Source organism: Astyanax mexicanus, chromosome 18, assembly GCF_023375975.1.
Source record: "Astyanax mexicanus isolate ESR-SI-001 chromosome 18, AstMex3_surface, whole genome shotgun sequence".
In the NCBI taxonomy this organism is placed as follows: Eukaryota; Metazoa; Chordata; class Actinopteri; order Characiformes; family Acestrorhamphidae; genus Astyanax; species Astyanax mexicanus.
In genome coordinates, this window is record NC_064425.1 from 45,921,029 (window position 1) to 45,934,841 (window position 13,813).

A 13,813-nucleotide genomic window follows, 5' to 3' on the forward strand; every position below is an offset into this window, starting at 1 on the left:
AGAAAACACAGGAGCTCCACTGACTGAATACAACCTAGACAGACGCCAACAGTCAGACGTTCATCGCTATCTCGGTAACACAGGCGCTGTGCCGAGCCGAGCGTACACCCCCACTTATTACACACACATGAACACACAGCAGCACAAACCCAACTTTTACATCAACAATAAACAGAATAGTAAATAAAATAACATTGCTGTTCCCGTAAATGAGCTGCTGGAGAAGTTTCCTTCAGTGTTAAATTTCAACTGTAGTGTGAACAGGAGCGTTTAGAGCTCAGTCAGTTTCTATCAGGTTTAATCAGATGGAGAAGAAGCAGGACACGAGGAGGGAAGTGGTGACGAGTCAGTTACACTACCGCTTTAATCCCTAAAGTGCAGATTAAACACGTGGAATCGTGGTCTAGACGAGAAGATCTCTGATCTGGGAGGATCACGCTCATTTTGTATTCCTGTTCCCAAGAGATCAAGAGTATTGATTTTACCACTGAGATCTGAGAAGATCTGCAGGAGCAGCCTGATGAATCACATTCACACAAATACAGCGTTAAAACCACGTTCAGATCATTCAGAGAACAAGAAAGAGTAGTTGTTGCTTCTCATAATCTGGATTAGAACATTACTCAAATACTCTCTATTCACTGTATACCTGTAACTCTACCTCTTCACTACTTTACTTTAACTGCTGCAGAAATGTCCTGCACCTGAACACTGCTCTGATTATACAGCTCTATAAACAAATAACAGAGCACTTAAAAACCTCTGGAATATAATCAAGAGGAAGATGGATGATCACAAACCATCAAACCACCAAACTGAACTGCTTGAATTTTTACACCAGAAGTAAAGCAGCATAAAGTTATCCAAAAGCAGTGTGTAAGACTGGTGGAGGAGAACATGATACCAAGATGCATGAAAAAAAACTGTGATTAAAGACCAGACCAGGGTTATTCCACCAAATATTGATTATTTCTGAACTCTTAAAACTTTATGAATATGAACTTGTTTTCTTTGCATTATTTGAGGTCTGAAAGTTCTGCATCTTTTTTGTTATTTCAGCCATTTCTCATTTTCTGTAAATAAATGCTCTAAATGAGAATATTTTATTTGTAATTTGGGAGAAATGTTGTCTGTAGTTTTTAGAATAAAACAACAATGTTCATTTTACTCAAACATAAACCTATAAATAGTAAAATCAGAGAAACTGATTCAGAAACAGAAAGGTTACAGCTGTATAGAGGTAGGTTTTCGTGTTTTAGTGAATTACTGTATTCTACTTTATAAAATTAAGCTACAGATACAGTGTGTGATACAGCGTGTTATGAGCATCACCACCTGCGAGCTCGGTAACAGAACAGTCATGTGAATGTCAGGCGGTGTGTCACTACACTTACTCCACCTGCGCGACAGCGAGCACTCGCGCATACAGCCTGTTCTGCACTACAGCCTGAGGTGTCAAATCAAATGAATTCATTCACAAGGGATGAAATAACGATCTACACCTTCTTCACGACAGCTCATATACTGTACCATCTCACAACCTTCACCCTGACAATATATACAAATATATATCACAAATACACTCATATCCACTAAAACAACAGTAATTTGTCACTGATACCTTTAGTTAAACAGCCGTTACAACCAGTCAGACTGTTGGGAGCTGAAAGTCTGTTAGAACCAGTTAAAACCAGTCAGGACCAGGCAGGCAGTGAGAACCTGAGAGGACCAGCTACTCACCTGGGACCAGTAAGTTAGGATCAGGGCCAGTATGTCAGTTGGGACCACTTAAGAACAGGCAGTTAATTGGAACCATTTAGGACCAGCAAGTCAGTCAGGACATTCCAGTTAGACAGGACCAGTATAGATCAGTCAATCAGTTACGACCAGTTAGTACAAGCCAGTCAGACAGGACAGTACTACCAGCTACTCACTTAGGACCAGCAAGTTAGGACCAGTTGTTCAGTGAGGACCTAATAAGACCAGACAATCAGTAAGGACCAGTTAGGACCAGTGCGTCAGTTGGGGCCACTCAAGACAAGCCAGTTAGTTGGGACCAGTTAGGGCTATCTAGGACCAGTTGCTCAGTTAGGACCAGTTAGGACCAGTCCATCAGTTGGGACCACTTCAGAAGAGCCAGTTTATCGGCACCAGTTAGGACCAGTCAGTCAGTCTATCAGTTTATGGTTTAATTACTGAAATGTAGAGCACTGACTCCTACTGTATACTCCAATCAAATTACTGCGCTAATATGATTTAGAAAATGAGATTTTACATTTTTCCATATACAACCTGCAAAAAAAAGAAAAAAAAGAATTGTGTACATTGTTCAGTTTAAAAGCTGCTTGTGAGTTTTTTAAGAAGCTAAATGAAACTTTTACTGCACATTTATTTATTGCATTTAAAAATTAAAACAAAGAACATAACTAATTTCTCTCAAACAGGTAAAATGATGGATATACAGTTATTAACTGGACGGGCTCAAATGATGATTGGCTGAGAGACAATCAATAACTTGAACCAGTGGCATCACTTTAACAACAGATAACACATTTCTTTCTTTCTTAATAATGCATGACAGCGCTAACAGGCCGCCTGCTGAGCTTCAGGCCTCCTGCAGCGCAGCGCAGGAACTGCAGCAACTTCTGCACGTTGAGAATATTTAACTGTGGTGAGATTAGTGATGGAGGGAGTCACTACTCTCTGCTGAAGCGTGACGTGGGCAGCGCTCTCACCAGGGGTCCAGTCAGGGGTTACACAAATAAGCACAAGACCAGGACTGAGCATCACCCCCCCAAGCATTCAACATCCTGACCTCAGTACAGCTTTCAAAACCTCTGACTGCAATCAAATTCTCACAGCAATGCACCAAAATCTAGTAGAAAGTCTTTACTGGAGAGTAGTTACTACAAAATAAAGCAGGACTAACTCTTTAACTCGTCACCTTACAACCACAAACTTAAATGTATTTCGATATGTTAAGAAAAGTAACACTCCTCATCAACTTGAGCACACCATCTCCACTGTAAAGCATGGTGGTGGCAGCATAATTCCATTGAGCTTCTGTGGCGAGACATGACAATCTTGCTGAGCTTGAGCTGTTTTATAAAGAAGAACTAAGTATACTTTTTGTTCCACTTCACCATTATGTGTTATTTTGAGTTTAAGGTGGACTGTAATGATGGAACCCATTTGGGAAACTCAACTGGGTCCCAGTAACAACACAAACAGTACAAAACCTCATAATCAACATCAGCATGTTGAAAAGATAACGTCCACCTGAACAAAATTCAGTGTTCTCTTTCTTTTCTGCATACAAAAACAGCTGACTAAGGGTCCAAACATGTCTATAAACAGTCATAAATAACCAAGACCAACACATGGTTCCCAATAAAGGCACGTACAAACCCACCCAAGCTCATTTAACACCCAAATTCACCAGTGTTAAATCAACACTGTTAGTTTTAAATTACCACTGAAAATGTAAAATGACTTGTGTGTAGAATACCTTTGAGGGTCGTCTATCACCCCAGTGCTCAGAGTGATAGCTCTGTACAATTATTTTCTGAGAGTGTGGGACCCATGTGAGTTTAAGGTGGGCTGTAATGATGGAGCCCATTTGGGAAACTCAACTGGTTCCCAGTAAAAACACAAACAGTACAAACCCTCATAACCAACATCAGCATGTTGAAAAGATAACGTCCACTGAACAAAATTCAGTGTTCTCTTTCTTTTCTGCATACAAAAACAGCTGACTAAGGGTCCAAACATGTCCATAAACAGTCATAACCAAAACCAACACATGGGTCCCAATAAAGTAATGTACTAAACAGCTGACTGAGGGTTTAAACGTTTATAAACAGTCACAAATAACCAAAACATCAATAAAACCATGCAAAAAACCACTCAGAGCTCATGCCCACCTGAAACCTGGAACCCTGTTAGCTAGAATAACATTGAGGGTAGTCTATACCACCCCAGTGCCCAGAGTGATAATTCTGTACATTATTATTATTGTGGGACCCATGTGAGTTTAAGGTGGACTGTGATGATAACGGGTCAGAAGCCCATGCCCACCTGAACCCCTCCAGAAATCTGTAAACCTTATAATTCCAGTTCCTCTCATTTCATAAAAACCCCAGATCAAATCAAACCTCCCCTGAACCTGCGACCTGGAGCCTCCAACCCCCTCCATCCTCCATCTCCATCCTCCATCTCCATCCTCCACACAAACCCCACAGCAAAGCGCCAGCTGGCTGGATGAGAGACAACTGGTACCGGTCCAAGCCAGGCCAGCAGAACCAGAACAACCAGCAGAATGAAAAGCAGCAGGAGAGCCGGATCAGAACTCACCAGATTCAGCACGGTCTCCGCGATGTCCCTGTCCGTGACCTCCCCCGCCTGGATCAGTCCCACCAGCACGGCGAATTTGGTCCTGATGCTGCGGAGGGGCAGGCCGGCCGCCAGCATCACCGAGCCCGGCTTATCGCTCGCCATGTCCGGCCAGATCCGAGCGGGAGCCGCGCTGAGAGAACCGAGCCTCCGGGATCCTCAGACACGGCGCGGTAACACCACAGCAGCCCCGCGGAAAATTCCAGAACCGAGCCCGAATCCGGGGCTCCGGGGCTCGCGAGGCGCTCCCGAGACTCCGCGCGGTTCGGGGAGGCGGTGTGAGCGAGCTTATGTCCACATGCACCGGCTGTGTGTGTGTGTGTGTGAGTGTGTGTGTGTGTGTGTGTGTTGCTCCTCCACCAGCATCACGCGCCCTCTATCCTCCTCTCAGCGCCGAGCAGCCTGGATCAGAACCGAGCCTCAGACTGGGGGGGGGGGTACTGGTGTACTGGTTTCAGGGGGGGTCTCTGGTTCCTGTGTGAAGATACCAGTTTTAGTTACAAAAATGCAAAAAAGATATATGTGCAATGTGTATTTATGTAAATTATTTTAATTTATTTATTTTTATTATTTATTAATAATACACACCAGTGTGTTTCTCAAAATGTACTGATTTCTATGGAACTCCCATCACTAAAACTAAAAAATAACAAAAATATACCACATATTTATTTCCTTATTATTAAGTGACGTGAGATAGTAAATCAATATTTTAAAATACTAAGTCATTATTTTCAGATATTAAGTCACGAATTTGACACACTAAGTCGTTTTTTGAGGTAATATCTTATTACTGTGAGATGCTAAGTCATTATTATGAAATATTAAGTCATTATTTTCAGACATTAAGTCACTAATTTGAGAGACTGAAGCATGACGTGGGCAGTGCTCTCGGTTTCAGTCAAGGGTAATTTAAGTCGATTTTTATATACTATGTTGTTGTTTTTAGTGTTATTTCAAAATAACGACTTACCTTCTCAAAATAACGAGACAGCAATTCATCAATAATGATAAAAATATAACTACTGGTTTAGAGTTTCTGTTAGTTCTGGAAGAAAGAGCTTCAGCAGATTCCCTGCGCGAGCAAACACACCTGATCCCACTCACCTGTTCATTAACCAACCAGAGCTTTCAGGGGGGGGGGGGTGGTTAAGCAGGGGAACCAATTACTGAGGCCTGAGAAGCACAGAGTTATAAACCCTGTATGAACACATCACACAGCTCACTAAACTAAATGACCTCAGTGACTGAAGCTGGAGGACCAGTACCTGCTAAACCCAGATCAGAATAACACACCTGTGCAGGTAGGCGAGCTGTTAACCAGTTCATGACCGTTCCTGGGTGTGTTTATTCTGATTGGTCAGCTGGTCCTGAGCTGGGGTTTAGCAGGGTAAATTAAATAGGTGTCTCTGTAGGTTCCTGTGCAAAATGACCAGTTCTGATTATAAAAACAATAAAAATGACTTTTTTTTTTTTTTTACCAGACTTTAATATAGTTTTTTAGACATTTTTCTGGAGACACTTTACACCAACAATTCTCAACTAGTGGGTCTGGATGCAAAAGTGGGTCAGGGACATATATATATATATATATTATTTTTTTATAATAAAAAAATGAGAATAAATAATCCTCATCTGTTTTTGTACAGGTCTTTTATATCTTGTGTAAAGTTACCAGTTTTGGTTACTTTCAAAAATTGGGAAAAAATATTCAGTGTGTATTTATTTATTTATTTATTTATTTATTTATTTATTTATTTATATTTATTTAAACAGTTTTAATTTATTTATTTTAATGTTTTATTTATTAACTTATTTTTATCTGCTTACTTTACGAAATCTAATTTCATTTTGTGCAGTTTTGATATTTAATTTAAGTGTAGTAAAGTCACTTTGCATACATATGCATGTTTAAATTGGTTTTTAAAGGCCATTTTTAAAAAGTATTTTGTAAAAAAAATTGTATTATTGTAAAAAATATTTTAAAAAATTGTATTATATAAAAGTGGGTCAAGACTTAATGACCATGAGAAACTGTGGGTCCCGGGCTGAGATCAGTTCAGAACCCCTGATTTACACTGTATATTTATCCTGCTTTACTTATAATAATAGTAAAAGTAAAGTAAAATGATAAAGATGAGAAATTATAAAATTAATAATAATTAACTAAGAATATAGAAATTAAAATAAAAACATTAAAAAAATAAATAAATAAATAGGATATAATAAGAAAAAGATAAACTCATTAAAAAAACTAATTTAAAACAATCACAGGTTTTCTGATGGTGCCCAGAAACTAAAAGTTTAAAGTGATTCAGTGGCCTATGGGTCACTACATATTTGTTGCCTAAAAATATATAAATGCATTAAAAGCATATTAAATAGTGTATTTTGGTTAAAGTTGTGTGGTTTTATGAGCCTATTTATATTATGATCATTTCTGTTCAGGTATTTTTGTAAGAAAGTAAATATATGTGTTACTCATTTCCAGTCATTCCCATTAAGTCAGTAATTCCTATTTTAGCTTTAATTTAATTCTGTTTTTTGTTCGGCTCACCGCTGCTGCTGCTCACACCTCTCACACTTTTATTACAGACTAAAATAAATCCCAAAAATAGAAAAAGAAACGAGTCTAAAAGACGTCCTGTTCTGAGAGATGCTGAGTGTAGATGTACTAAATGTTCCACTGGAGCTCTGGAAGTTTCTCAGTTATTTATTTATAAATAGTTATAAAATAGTTTTAAAAAGTTTGTGGTTAAAAATGTGAAACACTTTTTTAAAGCCACTGTATATTTAACTAATAGTTTAAATCATGTTTTATTCTTATTTTATTTATTTCCATTTTTTTTGTAGCTACAAACTGCAAACAGAACTTCTTACGTCTTTCTTTCAACAATGTTTTTCTTCTTCTACTCTTCCATAAAGATCAGATTTGTGGAGAGCAGGACTTCTAGTTGTCCTGTGAACAGATTCTCCTGATGCACCTGATCTGTGGATCTCTGCAGCTCCTCCAGAGTGATCATGGGTCTCGGCTGATCTCTGATCAGTGCTCTCCTTGCTGGATCTGTTAGTTTGGGTGGATGGATGGTTCATGTCTTGGTAAGTTTGTAGAAACAGGTGTAGAATAATTTGTAAAATAAGATGTTTTTATGATCTAACCCTGCTTTAAACTTCTTCTCCACAACTTTATCTCTGATCTGTCTGCTGAGTTTCTCCTTCTTGGTCTTTATGATGCTGTTTGTTCACTAGTGTTCACTAATAAACCACTGAGGTCTTTACAGAACAGCTGTATTTATACTGAGATTCTATAACACACTAAATTTCCTTCGGGATAAATAAAGTATCTATCTATCTATCTATCTATCTATCTATCTATCTATCTATCTATCTATCTATCTATCTATCTATCTATCTATCTATCTATCTATCTATCTATCTATCTATCTATCTATCTATCTATCTATCTATCTCAGCTGGATTAACTCTATTAACTCATTAAGTTAAGACTAGTGAAGGTGATTTATTGATCGCACTGATTTTATTTAGGGGTTTTAGAGTAAAGGGGGGTTAAATATTTCAGTAATATTTCTGATGCTGTATTGTTGGAGATGATGTTCTGGATGGTGATGGTGTGTAAATCGTGTGCTGCATGTGTAATGCAGTGTTCTCTCTCTCTTCTCATCTTTATTATCTGTTACGATATTTAATCTGCTGCTCTCTCTTCCATTAAACCTGATTCCTGCCACTCGTCTCCATCAGATCTGAGTGCTGTGGTCTCACCTCAACTGTCTGTCTGATATTAATGAAGTTATAAAGTGCTGCTTCAGCAGGACGACTGTGAGAGGAATATATAACGCCTTATTGAGTCGGACGTGTCCCTGGTTCTTCTTGGTGGTATGCTGACATTACCCTGTATACCGTGGCTCTTGATGCATCACAAAGACTTGCTGTCTTGGTCACAGATGCTCCAGCAAGACGTGCACCAACAATTTGTCCTCTTTTGAACTCTGGTATGTCTCCCATAATGTTGTGTGCATTGCAATATTTAGAGCAGAACTGTGCTCTTACCCTGCTAACTGAACCTTCACACTCTGCTCTGTACATTAATTGTGTAACTGTGTTTATTTTTGCATTAAAATGTAATTTACATTTGAACTGTGACCAACACAAATAATGAATCTGTAATATTGTGTAATATAACATAACATTCATAACAATATAATTCATAATATTTAATTGGTTCTTTTTATGTTGCTTGGTTCCATGTATTTTTTATTTTACTCCAAATGTTCTAAAAACACTTATATACTACTATTATATACTATGTTATATACTACTACTATTTCTATATAATCTGCTGTGTGAAAACTGAAGTGGGCCCATACTGCCATCTAGTGGACACAGACATCTCTCGCTCTCTGTATATATACATCTAAATTAATGAATATAAATAATGCATATTAATAAGTCTACTCTACGACTTTCTCAAATAACATTATATTTATATTTAGCATAGTATTATGTTTTATAATATCTTAATGATTTGAAAACAAAAATTTTAAGGCCATATTTGTGCAGAAATATAAAAAGAATTCTAAAGGGTTCACAAACTTTCATGCACCGCTGTAGAAATAGTGATGAAGAAAAAAATGATTAACATTTTAATCATGTATATTAATGATTTCTTACACATTACAGGAACACCACTGGATACGAATTCTTACTCGCAGCTTCATCATTAATGTCTCTATATCTCATATATACTTTATATAATAGTAAATGTGAAGCAGAAGGATGTGATTCATCTCTACAGATACAGTGTCCTGTGTGTAAAGCTCGTATCTCCAGCTGATCTACTGCTCCTGCTGGAAGTGCATAAATAAATAAACCCCACGGACCAATCAGCACACAGCACACACTGCAGATTAGTAATTCATTAATTTATGTATAGTTTATTAAAAAAGACATCGTCTCTGACTCATGTCCTCTACGCAATCCAGTACTACGAGAGCAGGTCTGAGAAAATCAAACCCAAGTCGATTTCTTTACAACATTCAAATAAAATAAAATTACATCCACTCTGAGAAACACAAACACTGATCGACACGGAAAAGGCAAAGTAAAACCAGCTTACATCTGAGTAACGTCCTCCTGCACCATCCAGATCCCACTGATATCAGTGCAAAAGAAAACAGGCAAAACTCTTTACTACACAGCCTTTTATCAATAATACACACTCTATACACACCACGTGTTTCTGTGAGTGTGTGTGTGTGTAGTGGATTATAAAAGTATTCAAACCCTTTTAACTTTGTCACATTTTGTCACCTTACAACCACAAATGTAAATGTATTTTATTAAGAATTTTACTTTGTGTTGGTTTATTACTTCAATAAAATATATTTTAGTTTGTGGTTGTAATATGCCAAAATGTGAAAAAGTTTAAGGGGTATGAATACTTTTGCAAGCCACTGTATATGTGTATACACACACACTGACACACATGAGCACGTACAAGGACACACTATACATATCTAAACACACACACAGAATTACAAGTGCTCACATTGTGTGTGTGTAGCATTAAAATATAGCTTTATCTCTGATATTAATAATAATATACATGCTTCTCAGAAGCGTTTAAGAGCTTAGATGTTGTATACACTGTATAAGATTATGTGCACGGCAAATATGTACCAATATAATTAATTATTATACAAATAATGATAATTAAAATAATAATATAACATTACAAATAAACAACAACAACAATGGCAGCGATGTCATTAAAATGAACATTAATATAAAAAGCTTCGGTACATCGGCTGCAGAATTTACACTCTGAGTAAATCCCAGCGTCCACAGACGAGTCACAGTATCGGCAGAGGAGCCGGTCAGGCTGAGGGGTCTGGGTGAATGTTCTGGTTCTGGGTGAGGATTCTGGGTTCTGGTTCTGGTTCTTGGTTCTGGGTTCTGGTTCTTGGTTCTGGGTTCTGGTTCTGGGTTTTGGTTCTGGGTTCTGGTTCTGGATGAGGATTCTGGGTTCTGGTTCTTGGTTCTGGTTCTGGGTTCTGGTTCTTGGTTCTGGTTCTGGATGAGGGTTCTGGTTCTTGGTTCTGGTTCTTGGTTCTGGTTCTGGATGAGGGTTCTGGTTCTGGGTTCTGGTTCTGGATGAGGATTCTGGGTTCTGGTTCTTGGTTCTGGGTTCTGGTTCTTGGTTCTGGTTCTGGATGAGGGTTCTGGTTCTGGTTCTTGGTTCTGGTTCTGGGTTCTGGTTCTTGGTTCTGGTTCTGGATGAGGGTTCTGGTTCTTGGTTCTGGTTCTTGGTTCTGGTTCTGGGTTTTGGTTCTGGGTTCTGGTTCTGGATGAGGGTTCTGGTTCTGGTTCTTGGTTCTGGTTCTGGGTTCTGGTTCTTGGTTCTGGTTCTGGATGAGGGTTCTGGTTCTTGGTTCTGGTTCTTGGTTCTGGTTCTGGGTTTTGGTTCTGGGTTCTGGGTGAGGATTCTGGGTTCTGGTTCTTGGTTCTGGGTTCTGGTTCTTGGTTCTGGTTCTGGATGAGGGTTCTGGTTCTTGGTTCTGGTTCTTGGTTCTGGTTCTGGGTTTTGGTTCTGGGTTCTGGGTGAGGATTCTGGGTTCTGGTTCTTGGTTCTGGGTTCTGGTTCTGGTTCTTGGTTCTGGGTTCTGGGTTCTGGTTCTGGTTCTTGGTTCTGGGTTCTGGTTCTGGTTCTTGGTTCTGGGTTCTGGTTCTGGTTCTTGGTTCTGGGTTTTGGTTCTGGATGAGGATTCTGGGTTCTGGTTCTTGGTTCTGGGTTCTGGTTCTGGATGAGGATTCTGGGTTCTGGTTCTTGGTTCTGGGTTCTGGTTCTGGTTCTGGTTTTGGTTCTGGGTTTTGGTTCTGGATGAGGGTTCTGGTTCTGGTTCTTGGTTCTGGGTTCTGGTTCTTGGTTCTGGTTCTTGGTTCTGGGTTCTGGTTCTGGTTCTTGGTTCTGGTTCTGGTTCTGGTTTTGGTTCTGGGTGTTGGTTCTGGATGAGGATTCTGGGTTCTGGTTCTTGGTTCTGGGTTCTGGTTCTTGGTTCTGGGTTCTGGTTCTGGTTCTTGGTTCTGGTTCTGGGTTTTGGTTCTGGGTTCTGGTTCTGGTTCTGGTTTTGGTTCTGGGTTCTGGTTCTGGATGAGGGTTCTGGTTCTGGTTCAGGCTGTGGGAGGGAGGTTCAGATCTTGGTTTCTGGACCCTCGGTGTGGATGGGTTGGAAGGAGTTCCGGATCCGGGCGGCTTCAGCGGCGCACAGGTGACCAAACGCCTTGTTGTACCATTCAGGACTCCTCCCCCTGCAGAGAAATAAACAAGAATATTAATATTTATATTAAATTAAACATATTTACACACATTTAAAGAAATAAATGCTGCAACACCTGTTTATTTATTGTCTAATAGAAAATTATGGCTTTTAAGACATTAAAATATATAATTTAATCTGTAACCATCATCAATTACCCGTATCTGACCTCACTAACGATCTAACGGCCAAATTCCAGCAATTCTTCACAGTTATGTTCCAAAAAATGTGTGTGTGTGTGTACTCACTTCAGGTCCACTCTACAGATGTGTGTGAGGCGGGACTTTCCGGAGCCGCAGGGCTCCAGCAGGTAGTTGGACTCCAGTACGACCCCCCTGACTCCGCCCAGTAGTGCACAGTCCTCGTGCTCAATAGAGACGGACACAAGAGCGCACGCCCCCCGAGGTAAATCCGTCCTCCACGACCTGAAACACAAACCCAGCACTCAATATTATATAACTGTAATGACTATAACACCAGCGGTATATATAGACAACATCCAGAACCAATCAAAAGCTCAGAATCTCAGATAATTCATAGAAAAAATTATTAAATGATTCTTTTTCACCCTTTAAAGCCTGAACCAGAAAAACTAAACTGGTGTGTTCGTTTCGAGTGTTTGTTTGTCCACTCATTTTTCAAATGAAAGAATAATTAGCGAGAAAGGACTTTTATTTTGTATCATATTTTATATATCTTGAATTTAGTTTTTACAGGATTTGTTTATAACCAGCTGAAACACACATAGAAAACTTAACAAATTTAATACTTAAGTAATTTAAAACACAGCATCACTGTCCAATAAAAACATGCATCTCCAAAACCTTCTTCATTATTAAGGGAAGTCAATGTGAAAAAAGTGTATTTTAGGTTATTTTTTAATTCCTATTGGTCTATTCATTAAGACATTTTGCTACAGTGTAAGAGACAGTTTGTGTTCAAAATGTTTAAGTAAAAATCAACAAAAATGGAGATACATGTTTTTCATTGGACAGTGATAAATTATGCAGTGCACAAACAATCCACCAGGGGGCAGAAAACAGACATATTGATTTATGTTTAATTGTAAAATAAATTCATAAAATGAATTACTATTCGTTAAATGCATTATTCTTGTTGCAAGAGTTGTTGTTTATATTATTTTTAAATGTGAAATTTTAAAAATTAATAAATAATTATGTATTACACTAATGTTGCAGAAGTCTCAAAAACTCATATTATTTTGTATTAAATATGATACATTTGAGTATTAAGGTTAATACATTAATCCTGTTTATCCGGATTAATAGGTAAAATTAGTATGCTTTATATTTCAGTTGTTAATAAGAAAATAATGCTCTGTATTTTATATAATGATTCATCAATTTAAATGTATTTATTATTTAAAAAATAAATTATGATAATTAAAAATAAAGAGAATAATAAAAGCAGGTGAGAGGAGGTACCTGAGCACCACGAAGTCTCTGCTGGGGTGGGGGGGCATCCGGTTCAGGACGTACTGAAAGATCTCAGTCTGTTTATCCAGAGCTTCACACACCTTCCACTTCAGCAGATCCACGTCCCACAGGTGGCGCTCTCTCAGCACCCGGTTCAGCACAACCGAGGGAGGAGCCTCCACCTCCACCGACACCCGCCAGCGCCGCAGCGGGTTCCCATCCCCCACCTGCACAACACCATTAATCAATTACAGCGTATATATTAATATATACATCATAACACCATTAACCAGAAACATGTTTTTAGACGGGTAACTGGAAGTTCAGGGATTTTCCAGTGTTATAAATCCTGAATCTACATCTGTATTTATATCTAACATGGATGGAGAGATGTAACCATAGCTGGCGGTGGAGGTAAGGAGCCTCTAAAAATGATCAGATGAACAATAAAAACACATTTAAAGGATAGAATTCTCTTTTTTCTCTATTTTCAGTTTTAGCTGAAGCTGATAAACAGCAGACCTCTCAGTTCTATATTATATCTATATAATAACTCTGAAGGACCTGTAATCTGCTGTAACTCTACAGACTACAAGTATCTGATCTCCTGTATCGGATGGTGTGGGTGGTTGGTGTTTAGATGATCCGGTG

At 38.7% G+C, this 13,813-nt stretch overlaps 2 protein-coding genes across 7 annotated transcripts in view; both read right to left on the reverse strand.

Annotated features, from left to right (window-relative positions):
• nbeab (neurobeachin b) overlaps positions 1–4,860 on the reverse strand; it is a 301,773-nt gene extending 296,913 nt beyond the window's left edge. The window contains exon 1 of one of the 3 annotated variants that reach the window (XM_049466932.1): positions 4,354–4,858. In XM_049466932.1, coding sequence (XP_049322889.1) covers positions 4,354–4,497 — 144 coding nt within the window. In that variant the 5' untranslated portion in view covers positions 4,498–4,858. Of the gene's footprint in view, positions 1–4,353 lie in introns of all 3 variants that reach the window. The other 2 variants (XM_049466931.1, XM_049466933.1) reach the window with 2 other exon arrangements.
• Positions 4,861–11,586: 6,726 nt separating this feature from the next.
• stard13b (StAR-related lipid transfer (START) domain containing 13b) overlaps positions 11,587–13,813 on the reverse strand; it is an 80,083-nt gene continuing 77,856 nt past the window's right edge. For all 4 annotated transcript variants that reach the window (XM_049466937.1, XM_049466936.1, XM_049466939.1 and 1 more), the window contains 3 exons: positions 13,172–13,389; positions 11,975–12,151; positions 11,587–11,718 (listed from right to left, as the gene is read on the reverse strand). In XM_049466937.1, the coding sequence (XP_049322894.1) occupies positions 11,601–11,718; positions 11,975–12,151; positions 13,172–13,389 (513 nt within the window). In that variant the 3' untranslated portion in view covers positions 11,587–11,600. The remainder of the gene's footprint in view (positions 11,719–11,974; positions 12,152–13,171; positions 13,390–13,813) is intronic.